This window comes from Macaca thibetana, chromosome 2 (genome assembly GCF_024542745.1).
Source record: "Macaca thibetana thibetana isolate TM-01 chromosome 2, ASM2454274v1, whole genome shotgun sequence".
Lineage (NCBI taxonomy): Eukaryota > Metazoa > Chordata > Mammalia > Primates > Cercopithecidae > Macaca > Macaca thibetana.
In genome coordinates, this window is record NC_065579.1 from 150,107,381 (window position 1) to 150,131,654 (window position 24,274).

The 24,274-nt window shown below is 41.6% G+C and overlaps 1 protein-coding gene across 26 annotated transcripts in view; it reads right to left on the reverse strand.

Moving 5' to 3' along the window:
- KALRN (kalirin RhoGEF kinase) overlaps window positions 1-24,274 on the reverse strand; it is a 708,666-nt gene that overhangs the window by 293,557 nt on the left and 390,835 nt on the right. For all 26 annotated transcript variants that reach the window (XM_050781536.1, XM_050781534.1, XM_050781532.1 and 23 more), the window contains exons 14-16: window positions 22,549-22,744; window positions 12,929-13,095; window positions 5,151-5,270 (exon numbers count right to left, since the gene is read on the reverse strand). In XM_050781536.1, coding sequence (XP_050637493.1) covers window positions 5,151-5,270; window positions 12,929-13,095; window positions 22,549-22,744 — 483 coding nt within the window. The remainder of the gene's footprint in view (window positions 1-5,150; window positions 5,271-12,928; window positions 13,096-22,548; window positions 22,745-24,274) is intronic.

The following is a 24,274-nucleotide window of genomic DNA, read 5'->3' on the forward strand; positions in this document are numbered from 1 at the left end:
TCCCTGTGTCTGAGTAGAGCCTTACTCGTTTTCACCTATACCTCTCCCTGATTCCCACCATGATGGCCCTTCACCCTCATTCCAGATTGCAGTCTACACATTCTCATTTATCTTCTCCAGTCTATCCCCCACCTCTGGCTTCTCTTCACCCTCTCCTGAATCTGTACTCAGAGTTAGCAATGCTAGCATGACCTCCTTAGCAACCTAGACTCCCTCATTCCCTGCCTTGCCACTGAGTCAGCCCTCGATCCGATCCTGATGACCACATCAGCATTTGGGTTCCTAATTGCTTAACGAAGCTAGAGAAAGTAAGCTAGTGGGTGGAAACAATCCACTACAAATCCCTGGTTTTCTTCCTTTGTCTTGCTTATCGGCACCATTTTCTTTTCCTGTCTCCTAAATGTAGAGGTACCAAGGTCAGCTCTTCCCCCACCCCTACCCCTGCCCCGCTGCTGCAGCGCTCTCATCTCTTCCCTTGGTTTCTATTGTTTTCTCTCTGCAGATGACTCCCCAGTCTATGTCTCTTGTCTGACATCTGACTCTTCTTCAGTTGCCTTCAGACGCAAGGGTGAGTTGCCTGCACAGGTTTCACCCTAGTTAGGAGCAGCACTGATTCAGTTGATCTAGCTGTCTGTCCTATGTCAGCCTGCCAGAAAGATGCATTCAGTAAAAGTGATCTTCCTGGAGAGAGGAGGGGCCCTTGCCAGTGAATGGGAAAGGCTTTCCTGCTCTATTAGAGCCTCTACCTCTCCTAGACAGCTTCTCAAGTTCCACAGCTGAAACTAAACTCCTCTTATCTTTAAAACAGTTTTCTTATGGTAATCTGCCACTTCTGTTGGTACTCTCCTTCTCTCTCCTCCTACGATTACAATCTTGACATCATTCTTGCTTGCCGTTCCCCTCTCCCCAGTCCCAGCCCTGCCCTCACCACTTTACACACAGACTGTTGTGGTGATGACCTAATGAGTCTTCTTGCCTTCCATTTCTAATTCATAAAATTCATCCTTTACATTTTTAACAGATTCCTTTAATTCTCTGTAATGGGAAGTATTAGCATTATAAGACTTCTAACATCTTTTCCAGCTCTAAAACTCTCATTTTATGTCATAAATGCCACTACCTTCTCTCAATTCAAGCCTTCAGTGGTCTTCCCATTGCTTTGAAATTAAGTCCAAACTTTGGAGGCTGTCATTAAAAGGCCCTCATTACAACATGGTCCCAAACTACTTCCATAACATGATCACAAATTACTTCCTTACAAAAACCCTTTGAAAACACACCACGTACTTTCTTGCTTTTGCTGCCTTCATTCTTCCTGCCTTTTATGGCTGTCCAAATCTCTCCCCATACATGTTCCAGCTTCCCTTTGAGACTCAGCTAAAGTCTATCCTCCTTGGATGAGGCCTTTTCATATAGCCTGAGACTCACTGTAAACCACCCTCTTCTGAACTTCTATGTCACTCATCTAACACTTGGCTGATTCTCCTTACTTAGACTGTGACACTCTCAAGGCAAGGATGGTTTGAAAAATCATAAGCACTGTGCTTATGCATATATTTTCTAGTTCTCTCAACATGACTACGAGGTGGATATTATTACTCCCAATTCACAGATTAAGAAACTGAGGCTCAGCTGGCTAAGTGACTTGACCAAAAATGTACAACCCAAAGAAGTAATGAAACCAGAATTAAGACTCATATTTGACCTATTCCCAAACCTGTGTTCTTTCTACTATAGCTCATCACATCATTTCATCTCTAGCAATTAGAACAGTATCTATAGTATCTCATTTGGAGGAAGGGTTCACCAAATGAATATTAACAATTATGATAATTATCTGGCCTCTTTTCAATATCTAAAATGAGCATAGAATTGTTATCATAAAACAGTTATGTATTTTTCTCTGACAGTGGAGGAGTAACCTTGATTTTCCCACAATATATGGAAATATATATTATATATAATATATATACAAATGTTCTTTCTTACTTTGAAATTCATTATCATGTAATAGTCCTGGGAGTACCTTCCCCCTTTAATTTCCTAAATGATAAACTCTTATCCATATAACATAATCTTTGCTTTGCTGAGCTTAAGTAATTATTTTGCACTTATTTCTACTCCCCATTATCTAATCCTGTTGAGTGCTATATCCTTAAGACATGGATTATCAAGGACATCAATATTTAGTAGGAGTACACAGAAGAGAATGGAACTGAATCAACTGAATTTATTATCCAGTTTTAGCTACTTCTTCTGACATAATGCCTATTCTTAAAATGCATAAGAGGATTTCAAAGAACAATAGATTTTGAAGTTCACAGTTCATGAAGATTAATCAGCCACATCTTAGATACTAACAAGTAATATTCTGGGTTTGACAAAGCTAAATTTCTTTCAAATGCTCTGTACTGCTTTCCATCCTGAATGGCTCTGGGAAAGACTTCTTGAAACCGAGGCCACTTCAGGTAAAAATCCTGACCTTCCTTAGAAAGACCAAAACCTTCAATCTAATGAGGTCACCCAAGATATTATAAGTTAGCAAACATCATAGTTTGCCCATGACAGTTCCAGTATATGCCTATTTTTCTGGCTTAGTTATTAATAATTCCCTTCTTCACCTTTAAAGGATCTCATTTAAACAATAAATTATATGCATCCTATTTACTACTTTTTTATTTTCCCTGATGGAACCCAGGGTTCTTTCTTAGGGTTCAAGAAAGAAGTCAAATTATGCTCCCCACCAACAATCATTGTAAAGGCCTCTAGTAACACTGTCAAAGTGGGTTAAGCCAAACCCAACTGCTTTCACTCCCTTTGAAACAGCTTATCTTCCCTGGCATATCTTCCTTCTGATGGAGAGCCTAGTCTGAACTGACACATTTAAGGAGAAATGCAGGCCACCTGGAGAAGGAGCATATGTTGCAATTCTGGTTCTGTTCCCTTCATTGTTCTAGGCAATGCAGACTCTCCCTACCTTTCATTCCCAATACCTTCTAGAAATCCTAACTGCTCTGCCATGCCCTCTCGAGACTAAGTGGCCTATATCTCAACATCAATTCCAAGAATATTTGATCAAGTTGTATCCAGAGAGAAACCCAGAACTGATTAAGAGGTGTTTATGCTTAGTAAGCCTCTATTCTGTAAAGATGAAACGGTGTCTAACACAAATGAATACGTACTGCATATGCAGTCATGTGGAATATAGTCATTTCAAGCACTGTGAATACATTTACCCATGCTTCCTCAAAAGCTCATTGAGATGCTTAAGTGTGTTATGACATTTGGTCTTACTTGCCCACCATTTGATTTAGGCAAACCTTCTCACCAAAGATAAATAAAGAGGAGGTATGGCCAAGAGCTGTCTTCATTCTGCCCAGCATGCCTCATAACTGTGCTATACCTCTAGTCTGATCACTCAGCCTTCATTTTCTTCGTTGCTGCTATGACTGTGGGAACTTGACTGCTGTGTGTCCAATTCTTTTTTTGTTTTTGAGACAGGGTCTCACTCTGTCACCGAGGCTGGAGTGCAGTGGTACAATCTCAGTTCACTGCGACCTCCACCTCCTGGGTTCAAGCAATTATCCTGCCTCAGCCTCCCGAGTAGCTGGGATTACAAGCACCCACCACCATGCCTGGCTACTTTATTTTTGTATTTTTAGTAGAGATGGGGTTTCACCATTTGGCCAGGCTGGTCTTGAACTCCTGACCTCAAGCTGTCTGCCCATCTTGGCCTCCCAAATTGCTGGGATTACACACGTGAACCACCATGCCTGGCCCTGTTTCTTGATTATAACCCCAATCCTGATTTTTTCTTTATAATGAATATATCCTAACACTGTGATATTTCGGTGTGTCAGAAAGCTACAATAGAGACAGCTGATGGTAATAAAACTTATTTCCTCTGGTTAATTCCGCCTTAGAAAATGATTTGCTGATGCAGTGTGTGCAATATGAAGTTTGTTTTTAAATCTCAAATCCCAGACAGTTCTTCTAGTACTAGTAATGGTTCCTAAGAAAATATCATGCATCTTAACACTGTTTATACATCCACGATGGTTTCCGGGAAATTAAATGGTTGCAATCAATCAACACTAGCTTAAAAATGGCGAGCAATCAGTTGGATTACTGCATAAAAAGGCACAGGCAATTAAAATTTTATTATTTTGCCATCATTGCTGTAGAAATGACCCATTAACAATCTTTTTTTTTTTTTTTTTTTTTTTTTTTTTTTTTTTTTTTTTAGCAAAAGATAACATCTTTGCATTTCTTACACACTCAGAAGTGGGTTGAATTCTATACTGAACCACAAGTAATGAATGTCTTTGAAGTTTTCATTCTGTCTCTTTTCCCATTGGTAATTACCTTATTTTATTTTTAATATAGTTCCCGTGTCCCATTTCCTACTCTTTTTCCTACACCACTCTAAAGCAATCAGTTCAAGTCTCTCTGGGAAGGACAATGTCCTAGTAAAAAAGGATAATTAAGGGTACTTAAAGCAAGACAAAATTTATATTAGATTATCATAAATGAAGTTTTATTTTTAAATAGCCTTCTAAAAAGTCCCTGTTGATGAACTTCTTCTGGTTGCAGTTTATTCTTTAAATATTGTTCTACCAGCATTATTGAACAACTACTTTCAGCGGGGTAAAAATATCTGGTGCAATCTGCTCCAACGCTCATTATCCTTGTTAAAAGGCAGACTCTGACAATAGTATCTAAGGGTTACATGTAAACCAAATGGTTAAAAACAGGATCCTAATTTATAATGACCTTTGTACTTGTTTATCCTCAATCTTGAGTGATCTTCACCGGAAGTGACTTCTAACCTTTTACTTTTACATTTCCTCACATGGTACGTATCTAGAATGTATTAAAAAAACCAATGTACCAGTGGCCTTAAAGGTTGAAGGTACAGATAGATAACAAAGATTCTCATATGAAGTGTGAATACTTGTTTTCTAACACCAGGCCTCCCTGGAGGATGAACCCCTGCATTTGCTTCCCCATTAATTTTTGGGTAAGAGGGAGGCTCCCTGGACCATTCTACCTTCGCTGCCTGAAGGAACACCCACACCTGAGAATCCCCCTGCCTGAGGTACAGAGCAGAAAGGGGAAGGGAGGACAGTGCAGCCAGATTTGGGTGTTACCTCGATGGCCAGCTGGAACTGCTCGTGCTCCCGCTGCAGCTGCTCTGCTTCGGACAAAGAGCTGGCATTGACCAGGCTGGCGTTGAGCATTGACTCTCCATTGCGGATCCATCCCAGGACCTAGGGAATCGGGACAAGCACACAGATGAATGGCCTTCCGCAGTTTCCCCAGAGCTGTTGCCTCTTCTCACGGGGACTTCAGACACAGAGCTCACTATCATTTATCTTCTGTTGGAGAGAGGACAGCAAAGGTCTCCATAATTTAAATGGTCATCTCCCCAATCATACAGAGTACCTGTGCCATAAGGTACTTATTTTATGTACCTGCTTTATTCCCAGCTCCACGTCACCCCCGTCCCAATTTCCTCACCCACATAATGTAAACATTACTTAACATGGTGGTACTGTATACATGTCTAAACTTCCTTCTGGAACATAGGATGGTATAAATAAACACATTCCATCTGTTGGTATCCTTTTCTTTTTTTATAAGGTCCAGTTCAAATAACAACAACTTATGGAAACCTTTTGCACCTAATCTCTCCTGCTAGAAACAATCTCATCTTCATCTAGTGCGAGCATATCATTTTGCATGTACCACCTTTATGGTATTCACCACAGACTTCCTGGTTTCTTTATTTCAACCTATGTTTCATTCCCCCCTGAGAACATAAACTTCCTGAAATCTGGGGCAATATATTAGTCATATTTTGGTCTCACACAGTACCTAGCACAGTACTTCACATATAATGGGTGTGGTGTAGTTTTTGAAGTAATGGAGTATACCCAGGTCACACCTGAGCAGTGAGTCTAATCTCCTCTACCCTGCAAAATAACCAAGGGTAGGCAGGTTTGAACTTCAGTAGGTAAACAACCCCAAAAAAGGAGAAAAGAGAAAGAAAACAAGCAAAATAGGATAACCCATCTTCTGAATCATCAGAAAAACGGGAGTAAGCTATAATATAATCGACTTAAATTATTTAGAGGCCATGGGTAGGCTGAATACAACTTCGATGTGATGTTAACAAGTACTGGGAGAAAGAAAACTCAATGAGGGAATATTAGGATAGAAGAAGAAACAGCTGACACTGTCTAGAGAGTTCTAGGTGAAAAAGGGATGTGGAAATTATCCAGCTAATAAAGTCAGAACAAATAATGCAACTGGAAGCGTTAGGCTCTGAAAACCTACCTGGTGTCTGGTCACCAGAACACTGCCAAATACTTTCCTTATTAGGGAGTCTGAGAGTTTGCTTGGAGAAGAAATAAAAGCTATTCTGAAATTTCAAGATCAGTAAATACCACCCATCTGTCACCTCATGCCAAAGGAGAAAGACACCACTATCTGTTTCAGATTTGCTTTCATATTTTTCTCCCCTCTACTTCCTCACATTGAACAATTAGAAAATACCAAGCCTAGTCTCGTGCTCTATAACTCATAGGCACCTCTCAAATTTCATCCCTGGGCAAAAAATGACTCATGCCTTATTGTGCATAGATAATATCAGGTCATAAATCCCACTAAAGCTGGGCTACTTGGATTGAGATGTTAATTCACAGCCAGGCTGGCAGATTGTAGATGAGATGCCAATCTGTAAAGCAATTAGTTACAGGAAATAACTGCTCAGGGTGTTCACGTGAAATCCCTGTTGTCACTGGTGGACTGTGGCTGGCTGCCTAGAGGTGCTAATTATTTTGAAAAGTTGCCTGTAACTTTGGGCGCATGCATTCATAGACTGCATGCCCAAATGCCTCATCTCTTTGGGAAATGGAGTTTACGGTATCCCTCTGCCATGATTTACTGCATTTTGTTTGGTCTGAAGATTCATTTGAGGGTATCAGCGAAACGACTTCTCCAAGTGCATCACACATCAATGCCTGTAGGACAATTTGACTCCCTTTGGACCTCTTCAGTTTTGTTAGAAAATTTTTCTCTCCAGTTTCAGTCAACAGGAAACATGAATTATAGCTATGGTGGTGGGATCCCTACTTACCAGCTTCCCATTTAGAAACATCATGGGTTTCAGTACCTACTTTTTAAATTATATCACGTCATTTCCTTGTTCATTTTTATTTACTAAATGCTGTTTAAAAAGGCATTCCAGGACTTTAAAGTGGGAGACTTGATTTTAGGAAGCTAAAAATGCATGGTAGTTTATATCCATGGCTTAGCTCCAGAGTGGGGCTGATCCCTATGAAAGAGTCAGTCCTGGACGTAGACCTGGCATAGCAGAAAAATAACATAACATATGGAGTCAGAAACGCGGCTTTTTACTTACCTGGAAAAAATCACTTAACCCCTCTGAGCCTCAGTTTTCTCATCTGTAAAATAAGGATAATTGTACCTTCCTTTTCTGCATTGCAGGGTTGACGCAACAATGCGTAAAATGTAAAGTCTGATGATTATGATGGTACTGGTGGTGATTTTTAGTTTGGAGAAAAGCTGGATGATAAGGTGATTATTTATACCTCTCTTAATGAGAAGAGAGCTTTATTCCAGTGTCTGTATGAGCTTACTGGCATATTCTGATGTGATGTAGCTTCCTTAGCTGTTTTGTCATCATTATCCTTTTACTGTGATCACTGATAACCCTTGTTGGTATAATTTTCTATTACTGGTATTTTTAATCTTCCAGGTTCATAAAACTGGCTAGTTAGTCTTCTGTGAGCATACAAATATGTGCAAGTTAAGAAACATCATAACTAAAATGAGAAAACGTTGGTTCTACTAATCTTGAGCTGTGTGACCTTGCAAACATCATTTAAGCTCCCCAAGGCTCAGTTTTCTCATCTGTAAAATGTGAACACTTTCCTTGCATAAGGCTCGGGGTAAAGAAAAAATAAAATAATTAATGTAAAAGTATTTTTCAAACTGTAAAATGAATATTGACATTGATCAAACATTTTAAGCAACAATTTAGCCAATAGGTTAGATGATCTTTAAAGATAATTTCCAGCTCTAACATTCCACACTACTTTCAAAACTCAAAGAGTGCCCCTAGGGTGTCCAAGAAAATCAGTTACGTAGAAATGAAGGACTGAAAGAATATCACTGCTTGGGAACTTAAGAGCTAGGTCAAAAGTTCAGCTCAGTCTGAGCTTGAGGGGGAACTGTACATGAAGATCTATTGCTTCTTCAGGCCAGGAAAGCTCAGCTAAGCCCAAGTCCGGAGAATGGATTTGAATAAGTGGATGAAGATATCCACAAATGGTGATGCCATTTAAGCTGGGCAGGCTGAGCCTTGTAACCATGTAGACTGGAAAGTCGCCTGTAGATGGCTGTGTTCTCAAGGTCACACCTACAGCAAAGCTATGAGGTTGTACTCAAGGCAACTGACTCTAAGGACCTCTATTATAGATGATTTATCACAAGGCATAGTTGTTTCTGAAACTCTAGCCACAGGAAAAATAATCAGCTCCTCAGATGGTAGCAGGGAGCCTGTCATATGTCCAGTATTCCTTAGTTCTAAAAATCCATGGTCTATGAGACTGCACATGTTCATCCTTCATGGTTTATAGACTGTGGCCATATGTCCTCTTAATTATCTCCATTTTGAAACAAAAGGATGGTACTTGTCCTGTTGGCTGCCCCTCTTTTGGCTCTACTTCAATTCCTCTCTTTTATATTCAGTCAACAGAACTGAACACAGTATTCTCCACAGGAGAATGAGGACACATTAATATTTTCTCCTTTGTCCTAAATGTCCATCTTGATTATATGCAAATTTTGGCCAGCATTTGGTGCAAAGAAGGAAATTAAGCCAATGTCTTTAGTAATCAAATAAATATAACTTCTTTCCTCATAGCTTAGAGACACAACATTTTACAAATCCATTTTAGCTTATTTTCTGCTAAATGCACTGCTTTGCAGGAATACATATGGAAATTCATTTAGTTTTATGCTCATTAGGTAGGTCTTTCAAATCTTTCTGAATTATCTAATAGATGTGAGGTCATCTTCACCAGAGTAGTAATTTTCCTGGTAGCTATCAGAGCATTCTGTGGGGGTTGAAGAGTAATTTGGCATTCAGTGGTCCAGGGATCTGCTCCATGGGCTGTAATTAGTGGAGTGGTTTCCCTTCAAGGTCCACCATTTCTCTAGGGGTGTTTGGGCTATCTATCTTAGATATAAAGTCCTATATAAACCCTCAGAAAGAAAATCAGTTGCATCAATCAATTTCATTTTTTTGAGTCCATTAATATAATTTTTAGTCTAATGTCTGTGCCTTCCTTACTTTTCAGTACTTCAGTTTAATATTATTTTGGTAAAACTACACTTAAGGTTATGATGGGCCATGATCAAATCTAAACCTTTAATCTATGAGCTCTAATGACATAGTTGTATCATAATCTATTATTGTCTTCTCCCTTTCTGCCCCCATTAATGGCATTTCAATTAAAGTGTCCTTTTTCTTTCTTTCTTTTTTGAGACTATATTCAAAAGAGACTCTCAAGCTACTATCTAAATTTAGCCTCACTGATCAATACCGACATCTAAATTAACTCCCTTTTTCCAAGAGTCAACAGCTTCCAAATCAATATTTCCTGCTCCACCAATTTCCATCAAATACAAATGCCTTCTCTGAAACTGGATCAGAGGGCTCCCTAAGGAAAGAGCCTACACTGACAAGGAAAACAAGCCTGTCTAATGAGGCATGGTGGCTTAACCAAGCAGCAGTCCCTTGGCACCTCGAGGACCAATGCCCTTTGCAAAGGGCTTGGTAGATTTCCTGAGAATCCGTTTGAGCAATTTTGTACAGTCTTGAATGACAATCCCACAGTGTGTCATTTTTGTCACCGTAGAAATAAGGAATCTTCCCACCCCCACAGAAGAATTCCTTTTTTGTCTCCCCACTCGTGATATTATAAATGGGAATGTATATAGATATTAATCCACCCCAGATTATTTATATATAGACAGTCCACTTCCCTATTTAACAAAATACTTATCATCAGCCCAGTCTCCTCCTATATAGGATGTGTAATTGGAGAATGAATACATTTCTATTTTAATATCAGCCAAGGAAAAGAGAATTAGGGAGCTGAATCTACCACTGGTGCTGGAGAAAAATAAATGAAAAATCAGGAACAAAAGCAAATTTATATATTTCATTTCAAAGTCAAAGAGGAATGATTTTCCTGTTATGTTTTGTTCAGATAGTCATTCCTGCCACCTTCCACTGATGGAAATAACCAAGCAGGTGCAGCAGAGGACTTCGATGACCTGCTGGAGCCTTGCTGACCTCAGACAGGTGCCACCCTCTCCATCAAGCTTAGGCTATGCCTGCTCCTGTCCTCTCACACATGGTACTTCTGAGGTCAGGAAAACCTAAGGCCATTCAGCTAGAAGGATTCTTATTTTAAATTTTGAATTGATAAACATAATTGTACATATTTATGGGATACATGTGATATTTTGATACAGATATACCATGTGTAGTGCACATTGTAACTGGGATAACCATCACCTCATTTATTTGTGTTGGAAACATTCAAATTCCTTTCTTTTAGCTATTTTGAAATATACAATAAATTGTTGTTAACTATAGTCACCCTACTGTACTATACCACACTAGAACGTATTCCTTCTAACTATAATTTTGTCCCCATTAACCAACCTCTCTTTATCATCCCCTCCCCTCTACCCTTCTCTACCTCTGATAGCCACTATTCTACTCTCCACTTCTATGAGATCCACTTTTTTAGCTCCCACATGCGTGTAGTATTTCTGTGCCTGGCCCACTTCACTTCACATAACGTTGGAGGGCTTCTATTTCTCCTGGGACCACATGGCAAGAGTCGGGGCCAGCAGAGGCAAACTGTAGGACCTTGGATTTAGGAGGCCTGGGCTGAAGTTTCAGCTGACTAGTCAAGAGGGCTTGGGGAGCACTAACCCTATGGTACCTTAGTTTCCTCATTTGAAAAGTAAGCATAACACCACTTCTCCCCATGGGTATGTTCTCTTAAAATGAGATTATAAATGAGAAAGGATTTCTCATATGAAAAGAAAGTCCAGCCTTAACTACAAAGTCGCAGAATTTGCATACTCATTATTGTTCTGGGCCTGCTAGGATTTCCATCAAGTCCTTATAAATAACATGTCTCTCTGGAGACTCAGGTTTGATCCCAGTGTCATTAAGCAGAAACAACCTGGAGGGCAGCACTATAACCCTGCCTTGCTTGGGGCTCAGGAATGTAATCTGCACGGAATACAGATCTTTAGCATGACGTGTGTGGGCTATAGCTCAGCACTGATTGGAAGAGATGGGGAGTGGAGAAGATAGACTTATAATAAATAACAATATAATAACTAAGACAGAGGCATTGGAGGAAGGAATACCTTTAATATAAGGAATCAAGCAACAATTAAACAAAATAAGATGTTTTTGGCCCTCATACTAAATCAAAAGGCTTAATTCTAAAAGTTCCAGCATGATGAGCTATGGTTTCCTGAAGAAAAAAGGTAAAAGCTCCAGCAGCCACTATAGACAAGAAAAAAACGTGTTTAAAAGATGCTTCTTTGCTTAGGATGATTTGGGTAGAATGGGGCAGAAAGGGGCAACCACAGGAGTGATGTGGTACCTGCCCTGCTGGGAACCCCTCTGGGACCTGTGGAGAGCGGTGATGTGCTCCCTCCTCAGGGTGATCGTGGTCTGCTGACCTCTTAAGCTTCAGTGGCCTCATCTATAAAATGGGAATAAAGTCTACTTCAGAGAATGGTTGTGAGGATGGATGAAGATGTGTGTAACACACCCACAGCACTCAACAAAATGGAACTATTATTATACTTTTACTTCTTCACCCCCACCTTCGTACAAACAGCAAATTAAAACAATTACCACTTAGTCTGTTCTTAATATATGTACTTTTTGTAATTTTTATTTTTTGGAAACAGGGTCTTGCACTGTCATCCAGGCTGGAGTGCAGTGACATGACCATAGCTCACTGCAGCTTCAAACTCCTGGACTCAAGCGATCCTTCTTCCTTAGCCTCCCAATTAGCTGGGACCACAGGCATGTGCCACCACATTCAGCTAATATTGAACATTTTTTGTGCAGTCTCACCATGTTGTCCAGGTTGGTCTTAAACTGCTGGCCTCAAGTGACTCTCTTGCCTTGGCCTCCCAAAGTGCTGGGACTACAGGTATGAACCACCATGCCTGGCCTGTACTATTTTTAAAATGTGACATTGGTCATTGTGTGTATGTTCCCACAGATTCCTAGAGATTAAGCATAAAACGCCTAGCATAATGCTTCATGCAGATAAGCTTTTTCCTTTTTAAAATCAACTTTAATATGGCAAGAAAAGTTTCCTATAATAACCATACACACTTTGGAAATAGTGATGGTAATTGCTACTAGTTACTGAATATTAACTATATGTCAGGCATACGGGTGCCCCAAATTAATTAACCTGACTCTATATCCTAAATATGTTTATTGATAAAGGATTTGTATATTTCCCATGGACTGCTTGACAGGATTGAGGATAGAAAGAAAGAATAGATTCAGTGACTGAGGACAAATCTGGAATGGATTGTCATGTAAGCGAGAAATCAAGCATTTGTTGTTTGAGCCATTGGATCATTGGGTCTATTTGTTACTGCAGCCAAGTTTTCATAAACTAATACAAGTAGTCCTTAACTTACCTATTTTCGAAGTGCTGGTTACTTAAAGGGGCACCTGTGGCTCTGTATGCCTTACCTCGTATCAGGAGCAGGTCCCAGGTCAGGCTCGGCTGGCTGAGAAACCCAGGCTGAAGGAAGAAGGGGCCAGGCTTACCTGTTTGACTTCAGCCTGGAGGTGCCGTAACTGGAGGCACTGCTCTAGCCGCTTATGAGTCTGCTCCGCATTGAGCTCCAATTCATGCTGCTTCTCATGGAGAAATTCCAATAACTCTTGCACCTGGGCTGCCAGATCAATGTCTTTTTCACAGATCAACTCAATTCCTGATTTTAAAAAATGAAAACAATTAAAAACCAGCTAGTACTGTGAAGGTTACATTCCTTTCAATATGCATAAGAAAACTGGAATTTGGAAACAGTCATTATTCATACCCTCCCAAACTCTAAACATTCCTCTGTGAAACTGAGCACCACAATGCACCCATGTTTGGGATGCTAAAATTATGCCATCTCTTTTGTATCAACGGATCCTTTGCCTGAGAATTCAATGGATGATCAGCTCCTTATTATCAACAGGAATTAGAGTTATATAGAGGTCCAACCCTAGACACAACAGCACCCAGCAATTCCTGCTGGGGGATTTGCCAACACCCAGAATATTCACAAACAAGCCTCTAAATCATATTGGAAAATCAAAAACCAAACCAAAAGACTGTCCCAGTACTTCTGCCAACGACACACTTCTTTTTTTAGCTGGTCAGATATAATTTATCATTAGATGGTAAGTTCACTCCAACGAGAATAGCTACACAATAGTGATTTTTAAAAATTAATTTTAAATTCCCCGCAAGGGTTGCACATGGACAGTGGTGATTTTATTAGCCAACTACTTAGGTTCTCTAAAAACAGGAACTGTTAGAAATATAAGCTAGCTGTCATATATTATTTATAAAACTCAGGCAAACACACCTAATAAATACAACCCAGCAATATACCACAGGGATAATGAGTGCTTATCCGTTTAGAAAGAGCTTCACATTAAAGTTGTGCCCACACAAGGAGAGTTTGCTCAGTGTTTTTCTACTGGTTTATAATTAGTAAACCCAGCCAGTCACTGACAAGTGTTCTCAAGGTTTATGTATAAACCATCCAACATTAATAAACTGTCAACGATCTGACCTGTAATGGGAACCTTGAGTTAATATATGCCAGCCAGAAGCTGTGGCCCCATTCTTTGTTTACCTCCTTGTCTTACTTTTCCTATATACTTTTCCCAACTCATGAGCACAGGTGCACACATACACTTCCTCTCTTCACCATGCCAGTTCTCCTATTTATACATTATCATCAGCAGGCCCAGGTAGCCTTCATCAAATAAATTTCTGCCTCAGAAATTAACGAACTCGGTGAGAGAGCAAAGGAACTGTCTTAGTAATCAAAGTCCTTCTCTCCACTAGTAACTTGAATTCGATTCCTTACTTGGCTCTCAAAGACTACATGAAAGTGTACTAGCTTTGGAATAGTCCTGAGTTGGAATTCTGACCTTGGGCAAGTGATCTAGACTCTCAGAAGCCTAATTTTGCTCATACGTAAAATATGAATTTACCTACCTACCTACTTCATAAGCTACCTACCTCCTAAACTTGTGGGATTAAATGGGATGATGCATGTAAAATATCTCTCATATATACATATTACTGTGTATACATGATACACAATAAATACAGACCACTGCTGCTTAGTCCTGTGGCTTTCCTGACTCCTGACTCTTACCTTAAACTTTTAACTTTCTGCCTTCTCACATTCATGCCCTCTTGGTTTCTAAATGTCTCCGACTTGTTGCAAGTTGTGGCCCATGTTGTTTCTTGATTTGGATAGTCTACATATTTCTTATTCGGCCTTGTTCAGATCCTTAGCTCTAGGAAAACCCTAACTCTGGACTGCTTGCTTCTTCTGATCCCTGAGTCCACCTGGCTCTGCAGCTTCTTAGTTCTGTCCAAGTCCTTTCCCTGGCTCTTCATCCAACAATCTAGACCCAGTGCAGCTTTGGTCCCGATGCTGACACTTTGTCTGTGATGCTGAAGGACAGGATCTCAACCAATGATGGGGTTCAGACTTAAAAGCCCCGCAGATAAGTCACCAAAAGGTAGTGTACTTCCATGGGGATCAAACCCAAAGGAGCCTGCCAGTCTCAACATATGGCTACCTAAAAAATAAATCCCATTTGAGAGATTTCCCCATCACTCTACTCACACCATCAGAAATCCATCACTGCCACCACCAACACACCTGCAACATATAGTCGGGGGAGTATAAGGAAAGTCTGTACATGCTAAAGAAAATTTATCTCTGGAGGCAAAAATAGTGTTTTATATAAGGACAATATGGGAAAGTGGGAACATTTTTTTTTCCTGGTGTTACATGGTAATAATTTCAGTATCTTTTCATGTTTATTTTTTTGTGTGTCTGTTTCATAATTCCAAGTCCCAGCTCCTGAAATATCTGTGGGAGACAGAGAAAAGAACGGCTTGTTCTTTTGGCAGCCAACTCCTTCCAGTTACTATTTTCAATTACCAAGGGGATGAGGTAGAGCATCTCCTTGACTGAAATAAAAAGTAAGAACACAAAATTTCTACCTCTGCAGTGCTTGGCATAGTGGGATGACCCCTGACTCTTATCTTTACTTTCTGGAAATGCAATTTAAGATCCATCTGCAGAAGCAGATGCTCTTTCTCACTTCCGGTCTCGATGCGGATTTGTTGTAGCTCATACTCATTCTGCATGTGTCTCTGGTATTCAGGATGCTGGGCTTGGGCAAATGTCTTTCTATGTGAGCCTCATGGCTCAACTCTGCCACACCACATGTTACCTGTCAAAGAGGACAGCCACCTGCTTAGGACATCAAACAGAGCAGTCTCCCAGCAAGTCCTGAGACTCAGTCCCTGCATTTTCATCCATCTCATTTGAGGTTGTTTCATGTGAGATAAACACAGGAAATAAAATGGATGAAGACAATCCTTATTGTACCTCTGCACTCCTCAGGAACACATCATGTTGTGGATGGAGTAAATGGGAGGAACATGAAGATTTACTCCAGCCACACCTAGAAGAATAGAAATTACCCCCTCTCCCACTGCCCCCAAACACACTGACACGAGTACCAGTTAAAGCCCATCAAATGGTAAATATCTGTCAATCAGCAGCAGGCAGAGTTTGCTTGTGTTGACATTACTGCTCTCAATCTAATGATATATCTGTTTTTCTTAAGGGCTCTCAGAAATGTGAAAAGACATGTTTCCTCTTTCCATCAAGTGTGGAATATATTTGTGAGGAAATAATTTGTCAGGCTCTTTTTAAAAAGTTCTTTTGAGACTTCTTTCTGATTTGCCCCCACAATTTCCTGTGTCCATACCCCAATCAGAACACTTCCATTCAGGTTGGTTCCTTATTAACCTATCCATGTTGTCCCAGGAATGCAGGCTTCCCGACGCCAGGGCCATGTCAGTCTTACCCATCTCTGCCTCTTCAGGCCCTAGCACAATGCTTCATTCATATCATCCAATAAATACCTAATCAATGAACAAACGAGCCTCTTTAGAGAACTGAGGTCATATGCTGTGGTGGAAAGTACCTGAGAGCTTGGGGGAAGAACTGGCTTAGGTTTGCTCTGTATGCTATGAATGGAGAGACTCTGAGCTTCTCACCCTCTCTGAGCCCGGGTTGCCTTGTCTGTAAAATGGGAATCACAAGGAGGACTTCTCAGGGATGTTGTGAGAACTAAGTGAGATACAATGTATACAGTGCTTGGCATCTAGTAGGCTTAAAATATTCATTTTCTCCCTTTTTCCTCTCCCTCAGAGAAATTATAACGAATACACTTTTGATTGCTGATGGAACTATTGAATGGCTTGTACAAAATGTAAATATAAAACCTTACTGACAGGTGTTTATGTACTCGCCTAATGTATATCATTGGAAACTATGGTGGCTTTAATGCTGTTAGACTGCTTCTCTCAACCCTGGCTCACATCAGATTCAGCAGATAATTTTTTTTTTCTTTTAGACTGAGTTTTGCTGCGTCACCCAAGCTGGAGTGCAGTGGCGCGATCTCGGCTCACTGCAACCTCTGCCTCCTGGGTTCAAGCGATTCTCCTGCCTCAGCCTCCCAAGTATCAGCTGGAGAATTTTTTTTTAAATCACCATGTCCTAACCACACCCCAGACCAATAACCTCAGAATCTCTGTGGTCGGGACCCAGCCATTAGTAAGTCTTAAACCTCCAGGCATGATTCCAACATGCAACCAAGATTATGAACCACTGGATAAGATGGTACAATGGCCAGAAACCTGGGGAAACAGAGATATTCCTTCTGCTACACTCAGTGAATGCTCTGCATTGGTGTTTGTTTAGGGCTAAAAGCCACAGCTAACAACGATAAGCATTAGTTTGCTTTCGTTTGTTACCAGATGAGGGTACCACTTTAATTGCCTCAAGGAGAGAGGTGACCATGGTCTAGAGTAAGATTCAGATATTTCTGGCTATGCTGCCCATACTTGTAACACGTTTTTAAAAACTATGTTCTTTAAATATCGGTATCTGCCTCAGATACAGAACATCTTCTTTTCTCTTTCTTTTCTCCTCCCCTGTCCATTCCTCTTTCTGTGTCACTCCGTCTACCTAACAGTTCAGAAATCACAAAGTCCTTTAATGAGGTTTTTAGATCAGTGTTCTCAACACTGGTTGTACCTTAAAATCACCTGGGAAGTTAAAAAAAATCTGGGCCCACACCAGACCAATTAACTAAGAGTCCCTGAGGGATGGGGCCCAGACATTGGTATTTTTAAGAAGTTCCCAGGTGATTCTCAATCTACAGCCAGGTTAAGAACCATTGTTTTATGTCAAGGTTTCTTCTTCCCCTCCTCTCAGCCCCTCAGATCCACATTCCTATTAACCCCAGAGTAGCTTTCATGTTGAAAATAATAATAATAATAAAAAACCCAGATTTTTTTTCTTTCCTTTTTGACACTAGTAAAATTATTTGTGCTCCATTATTTTTACCTACATGTGTTCCACCCACATTGATGTTCATTCTTGATTAATTCAGCAAACGTTACTATTAAGAACTTGCTAGGCACAAGACACTGGCTCTGCTAGATGCTGGGAATGGAAAGAGGGAAGAAAGAATTTGTTCCTTCATGCTGCTGAAAAAACTACAGGAACACAAATAACTTCAACAGAACATAGCATGTGCTAGGAGTACAACATATACTAGTTGCCAAGTTTCACTGAACCCTTTCCATCCTCCCGTGTTATCCCACTTCATCCTCACATGACCCTATGTGGTAAGGATTCTGAAGATCACTACTTTTCAGAGGAAGGCAAGGTTTAGAGAGACAGGTGAATACATACAAGGACACTCAGGTCCTAAGAGGTGCAGCCGGGATTTCAACCCAGGATTTCCTCTTGATTTTGTATTCTAGCCTTTACGCTCAAGGAGAAGAGTGATCCTCACAAAACTTAATTTATTTTAAGAATTTATTTATTTTTTAAAGTTGGGGTTGGGCTCTTCTCAGGCAAAGTAAATTTTAAGTATCATGGCAACAGACTCCAGAGATTTCTCATTTACAAACATTGTATAAAGAGAGAAGTTGATGCTTTGAGTAAATCACAAAAACAACATATCCATAGGGTATGTCACTCTTGTTTTACTCCTCGAGTCAAGTGTAACAGTTGCATGGTCAGATTTCATGGGAGAGAAGAAGTATGGCCTGGCCAATGAGGGCAGTTAGGCTGAATTACGGAAAGTGAGAACTGGAGGGAACCTTAGGAATCAAGGCCTGCCACACTAGACAGAAGAAGAAACTAAAGTCTAAAGAGAAAAGGGACTTCCAAAATCAGACTGCTAGTTGGTGGAACTGGACCTTGAATTCAGCCAGCATGTTTCCCCCAACTTCTTTCAGCAAAACCTACCACCTCGCAACTTGAGGCTCAAATAGATGATTCCATAGTGAGGAAAGAACAATGAGCAAATTAAGAAATTGTTCCTATTTACTCTATTCCTGAGCCTGATGTTAAGTTAAGCAAAGGCTTTTGCTTTGGTTACAGTTGTAGGTACACCAGAGCGATTTAGTAGAGCCTGGCTCAGTATTAGAAACTTCACACTTGAAAAGAAGCATATAAAAATTGCCTAGTTCCATTTGCTACTACAAAATCAAAGCATAAGCCCTTATTCAACATGGACTAAACACCAACAAAAGTTTTAACATTGCTAATTGTCCTTTTTCTAAGACTACAGTTTATTTTACCTTTAGTCCAAATACAGTCCATTAAACAAAGACTGTAACTCCCCAAGCCATTTATTGCCTCAGTCCTGTGTCTCTGAAGTCTTACATTCCTCAGCCACTGGGGGTCAAGGCCCACCTGGGCTCACCTCTTACCCCAACCCCGCCCTCCAGCTCTGGTGTGAATCTACCCTCCATTTCCCTAAGCCCAGAGGTAAGTTAGATGCCTCCCCTGCAGAACCAGGCATTCAGCCATAGACAGAGAGTGAGCATTCCTAAAACCCCTGGATTCATTCTCTTGAAAGCCTCATGGTATACTCCAGACTGAACAGCTAGCTGTGGTAGGAGCAGGAGAACAGCCAGCCTCAGTAAGAGGCGCTGAAGAGGCCAATCAAACCTCTTTTGACAAAGCTCATTTCTAGAACAGGATATTGTGGGGGTGGGCAGCCCATCTGCCTGGGGTGTTTTCACCCACTCAGCCCTCATGGTTTAGGTGGACGCCAAGCACAGCCCACCTCAGCCACAAGCAGTCCTCAGGGACTTCCAGCTCCCAGTAGTCTTTCTGTTACTATGGATACTTGGCTCTTGGGACAGAGGTTGGCTTGCCCAGGGTCACGTCAGCACCCTGGTAGTAAGTGCTGCAGGTGTCCAGGCAGACAAGGCTCGTTTTCCTGCTGGACACATCCACCATGAGAGATGAAGGGTGAGCATCCCTGCATAGCTTCTCTGCCCGTCTCTCTGCTAGATGCTGTGTCTGCATTCTCTTATGGTTCCCAGTCGTAGCTGCATAGACAGCTACAGTGAGTACCATGAGGGCAGGTCATGGGGCTAAATGCCGAGTCCAGGTAAGATTCCCAATCACAGAGAAGGGATTATGGTTTCCCCCACTTCCCTAATAAGGTACAGTCCATGTCCTAGAACACTGACTTCCAAATTTTAATGTACACACCATTTACCTGGAGATTTCATTAACATATACTTTCAGATTCACAAGTCTGGGATAAGGCCAGCGATTTTGCATTCCTAATCTGCTCCCAAGTGATGCTGGCGCTGCTGGGCCCAGGGCCCACACTGAGTAGCAACATGCTAGGTCAGTGGTGCACAAAATCACCTGGAGGGCTAATTGAACCACAGATTGCTGGGCCACACTCTGCTCACCCATAGACTATTTAAGCAACACTGCCTTATTAATGAATCCACCCCTCAGATCAGTCTCTGCTTTGGAATTCTTTGACCCTTAGACTATCTAAGCAACATTGCCACGTACTCTTGTATACAGGGCTTTAAGAGTATGCGCTGTTTCAATGCCTATAGCAACAGCAAAGGAACCACAGCAAACATTTATGTTATGAGATTCTGATGTAATGGGTTCAGGTATGGGCCCTTGAACTCGCATTTCAAACATATCCTCAGGTGATGCTAATGCTGCTGATATGGGGATCACATTTTGAGAGCCACTGTCCTAGGTCATTCTGGAGATGTCAGCTGTTGTGGCTTAATTATCACGATTAAAAGCAGTGGTTCTTGGCCCTGGCCACACAGTTGAATCACCTTTTTGCTGTTGCCCAAGTTTCATTTAGAGGTAGTTAAATCAGAATATCAGGGCATGGGGCCTGGGCACTGTCATTTAAAAAAAGTCCCCAGACAGACTGCAAGGTGAGTAGCCCTTCCTGGGACTACACGGAGCACTAGCTGCATATCTGTGAATAGGCCTGGGGTTTCAGCTGCACACCTGTGAACAGGCCTGGGTCTCAGATGCAGTCTGTTCACAGCACAGATGAAAATTCAAGGACAGACTATGTTGACAAAAGTGAACAGAATTTACTAGACTGTCTCTCCTCTGGTCAGGAGTGAAGTCCCTTTGAAAGCTGGTCTTTTTTTGTTTGTTTTGTTTTGTTTTGTTTTGTTTTTTGAGACGGAGTCTCGCTCTGTCGCCCAGGCTGGAGTGCAGTGGCCGGATCTCAGCTCACTGCAAGCTCCGCCTCCGGGGTTTATGCCATTCTCCTGCCTCAGCCTCCCGAGTAGCTGGGACTACAGGCGCCCGCCACCGCGCCCGGCTAGTTTTTTGTATTTTTTAGTAGAGACGGGGTTTCACCGTTTTAGCCAGGATGGTCTCGATCTCCTGACCTCATGATCCGCCCGTCTCGGCCTCCCAAAGTGCTGGAATTACAGGCTTGAGCCACTGCGCCCGGCCTGAAAGCTGGTCTTTACTCTTTCAGGTCATCAAAAGAAACACAGTACTTTAAAGTTCAGTATGACTGCTAAGGTCCCCCCAACAATCTCAGGATTTCCATATCCTTCAGGATAAGCAGGGACATGGCCCAACTGCGTTTTATAGTTGATGGCCTTAGTTCCTGTCTACCTCATGCTGGAGAGTGAGGCACCTGAGCCAACAAGGACCTGGGTAGGAGGGCAGTGGAGTGGGTTGGGAGGTAGAGTTATGGGCTCTAGCATTCCCCTGGGATGTGACCAGCCATGTGACTTCTTTTCTTCTGGACCAGTGGATCACCATGGTGCTCTCTCATTCTAACATCAAAGGCTGACTTGGGGAGTGGGAAGCATAATAATAAGGACTCACTCACTTGTTAGATAAATTTTGAATAAATCTTGAGCAGGAAAAGAAGTTAAATCTGAGTAACTCAGCCATGTTTTTCTGAGAAGTTACAAAATTATATGATCTTGTCATAAATGTTTATCAGTACTGCTTATACTCACCCAAAGACCAGTGATTTAAAATTGAGGAGACTGAGAAGCAGGAACAGGAGACAAGGAGGTAGCTTAGGAGTAGAGGATAGGGCTAGAGAATGCGTGCTGGCAGCAGGGGTCAGGAGCAGAAGACGAAACGGCTACACATGTGAATACAATCCATATGAATGTCTGACTGCTTCTGGTTTGTTTTTCCAGGCTACTATTTTTTAAAGGAATCTGTGCTGATTGCCATCATCGGTTCTCTCACTCTCTGCAGACCAGCAGACCCTGGCCCTATTCTCAACTTGAGCACAGCCTAACTGGGTAACCTTGGGCACTATTTCAGCTCTCATGGCTTCCGTTTCTTTTTTTTTTTCATCTGACTCCTGCACAGGCTCGAGTGCAGTGGCATGGTCTCTGCTCACTGCAGTCTCCATCTCCCAGGTTGAAGAGATTCTCCTGCCTCAGCCTCCCGAGTAGCTGGGATTACAGGCGTCCACCACCACACCTGGATAATTTTTGTATTTTTAGTAGACATGGGGTTTCACCATGTTGGCCAGGCTGCTCTCGAACTCCTGACCTCAAATGATCCACCCACCTCAGCCTTCCAAAATGCTGGGATTACAGGCATGAGCCACCACACCTGGTCTCGTTTCCTTTCTTTTTTTTTTTAATGTGGGTAGAAGTCTCTATTCTTTGTAGCTGTAGGAATAAAATGAATAAACGATGTGGCAGTGCTCCTTGCAGGCTAGCTGGTATGCTTGTTTTCATCATCTCCCCTGCCAGAAGAATGAGCGAGGTCACCCACCTGATGCCTGGACCTCCATGATGTACTGGTGCAGATCCTGTCCCTGCTGGATGACCTCAAAAGTCATGTTGTTCATGGCTAGCTTCCGTTCTGTGTGGCGCTGCAGCCGCTGTTCTGCCAGGGTTAGGTCCTCTGTGTTGAAGTCATTCATCTGCCGAAGCAAGTCTTCATTCCAGGCGTCTAGCTCTGCTGTCACCTGTGAGGGAACCACTGTCGTCAGCACAGGCTCACCAGGTCCACGAGAGAATGTTAGGTTTAGACTTACGATTCCAAGCCTTATTCATGAATCCAGCCCTCAGATAAGTCTCTGCTTTGGAATTCTTCAACCCTTAGACTATTTAAGCAACATTGCCATGCACTCTTGTATACATGGTTCCAAGAGTGCTCTCTAGGTTTTTCAATGCCTGTAGCAACAGCAAAGGAACAGCAGCAAACGTTTATATTATGAATTATGGCTTATAGAGTTTTTGCATACTCCTTGCTGTTCAATCCTCACAATAAGCCAGTGAGGCAGGCATGATGGAGATCCACAGGTCCATCTTCTAGAAGAGGAAGTTGACCCTCACACAGACAGATGGGGTGATTTAACCTGCCACAGACGGATAAAGTTCTTCTACTAACTGCAAAGACTTTGTCTACCATCCCACAGTGGTTGCTGTATTTTTCATAACTAAAGAGGTTCTCAGAAATTAAGTAGCGAGTTTATTTCAGAAACAGAAACAGAGGGCTAGAAAAGCCTGGTGAATAGCCCAAAGTTACACAATCAGTTAAAGAGTAGTGTCCATCAAACCCAGGGGTCCTACTCTGATTCCCATGTTGTATTGTGCAACATTCTGTCCTTCTATTACAAAAGTTGACACCTAAAAATAGTGACTAAACATTAAACAAAATATAAATGTGTAGCATACCTCCAGAAATTCAAGCAGATTTAATCAATTGAAAGGCATTCATTATTCTAATGAATACTAAAGCATGTAATGAATGGAAACATTGCCCCAATAGCAACTTGCTAATTGTTCATTTCTCTACACCTTAACTCACATGACTTCACCAGGTCTACTCTCAGTTTTCTGCAAATAGGGACTAAATCCTATACTTCCTTTACAATCTCTGCAATCATCCACAGACTAGGAACTCAGAAGACTGAACTAGATAACTCCACCGGTGTGAATCAAAATTAAAAGTTTGTAAACATGGTTTTCAGATCTGCTATCTTGTGCTACCCCTATGACACCCCTGTGAAGGCGACAGCATGCGTACTGTCATCCTCTTTTCTCAGAATAGGAAAGTGTCACTCCAGGTCACACATTCCCAGGATGGCCCAGGCCATCTAAGCATATATCCCAGAGCCTTAGTTGAGTAGTTTTCATGATGCTGGGTCTCATGCCAGCTCCCACATGGCATAACCTTCCAAGTTATCAAAAACTGCTGCTCCAGGAGCATCAGTGACACAGGGAGACAGACGATGGACCGAAGCAAGTGGGAGCAGTGCTCTTATATCCCATGCTGGGGCACACATGCTGGGATGGGAAAGCCATGGGTCACAGGATTTCATTTTTGTCTAACAGCAAGACCCTTCTTCAAGCAAAATAGAAACAGGTTAAATTGTACTTGCTCTCTTTGAAGCAGAAATGGGGACATTGAAAATATCACCCTCGCTGCCCTAGGTTCTCACTTCACACCCCATATCTTTTCAGGTCAATTGAGAGAACTGCTGAGCTCAGCA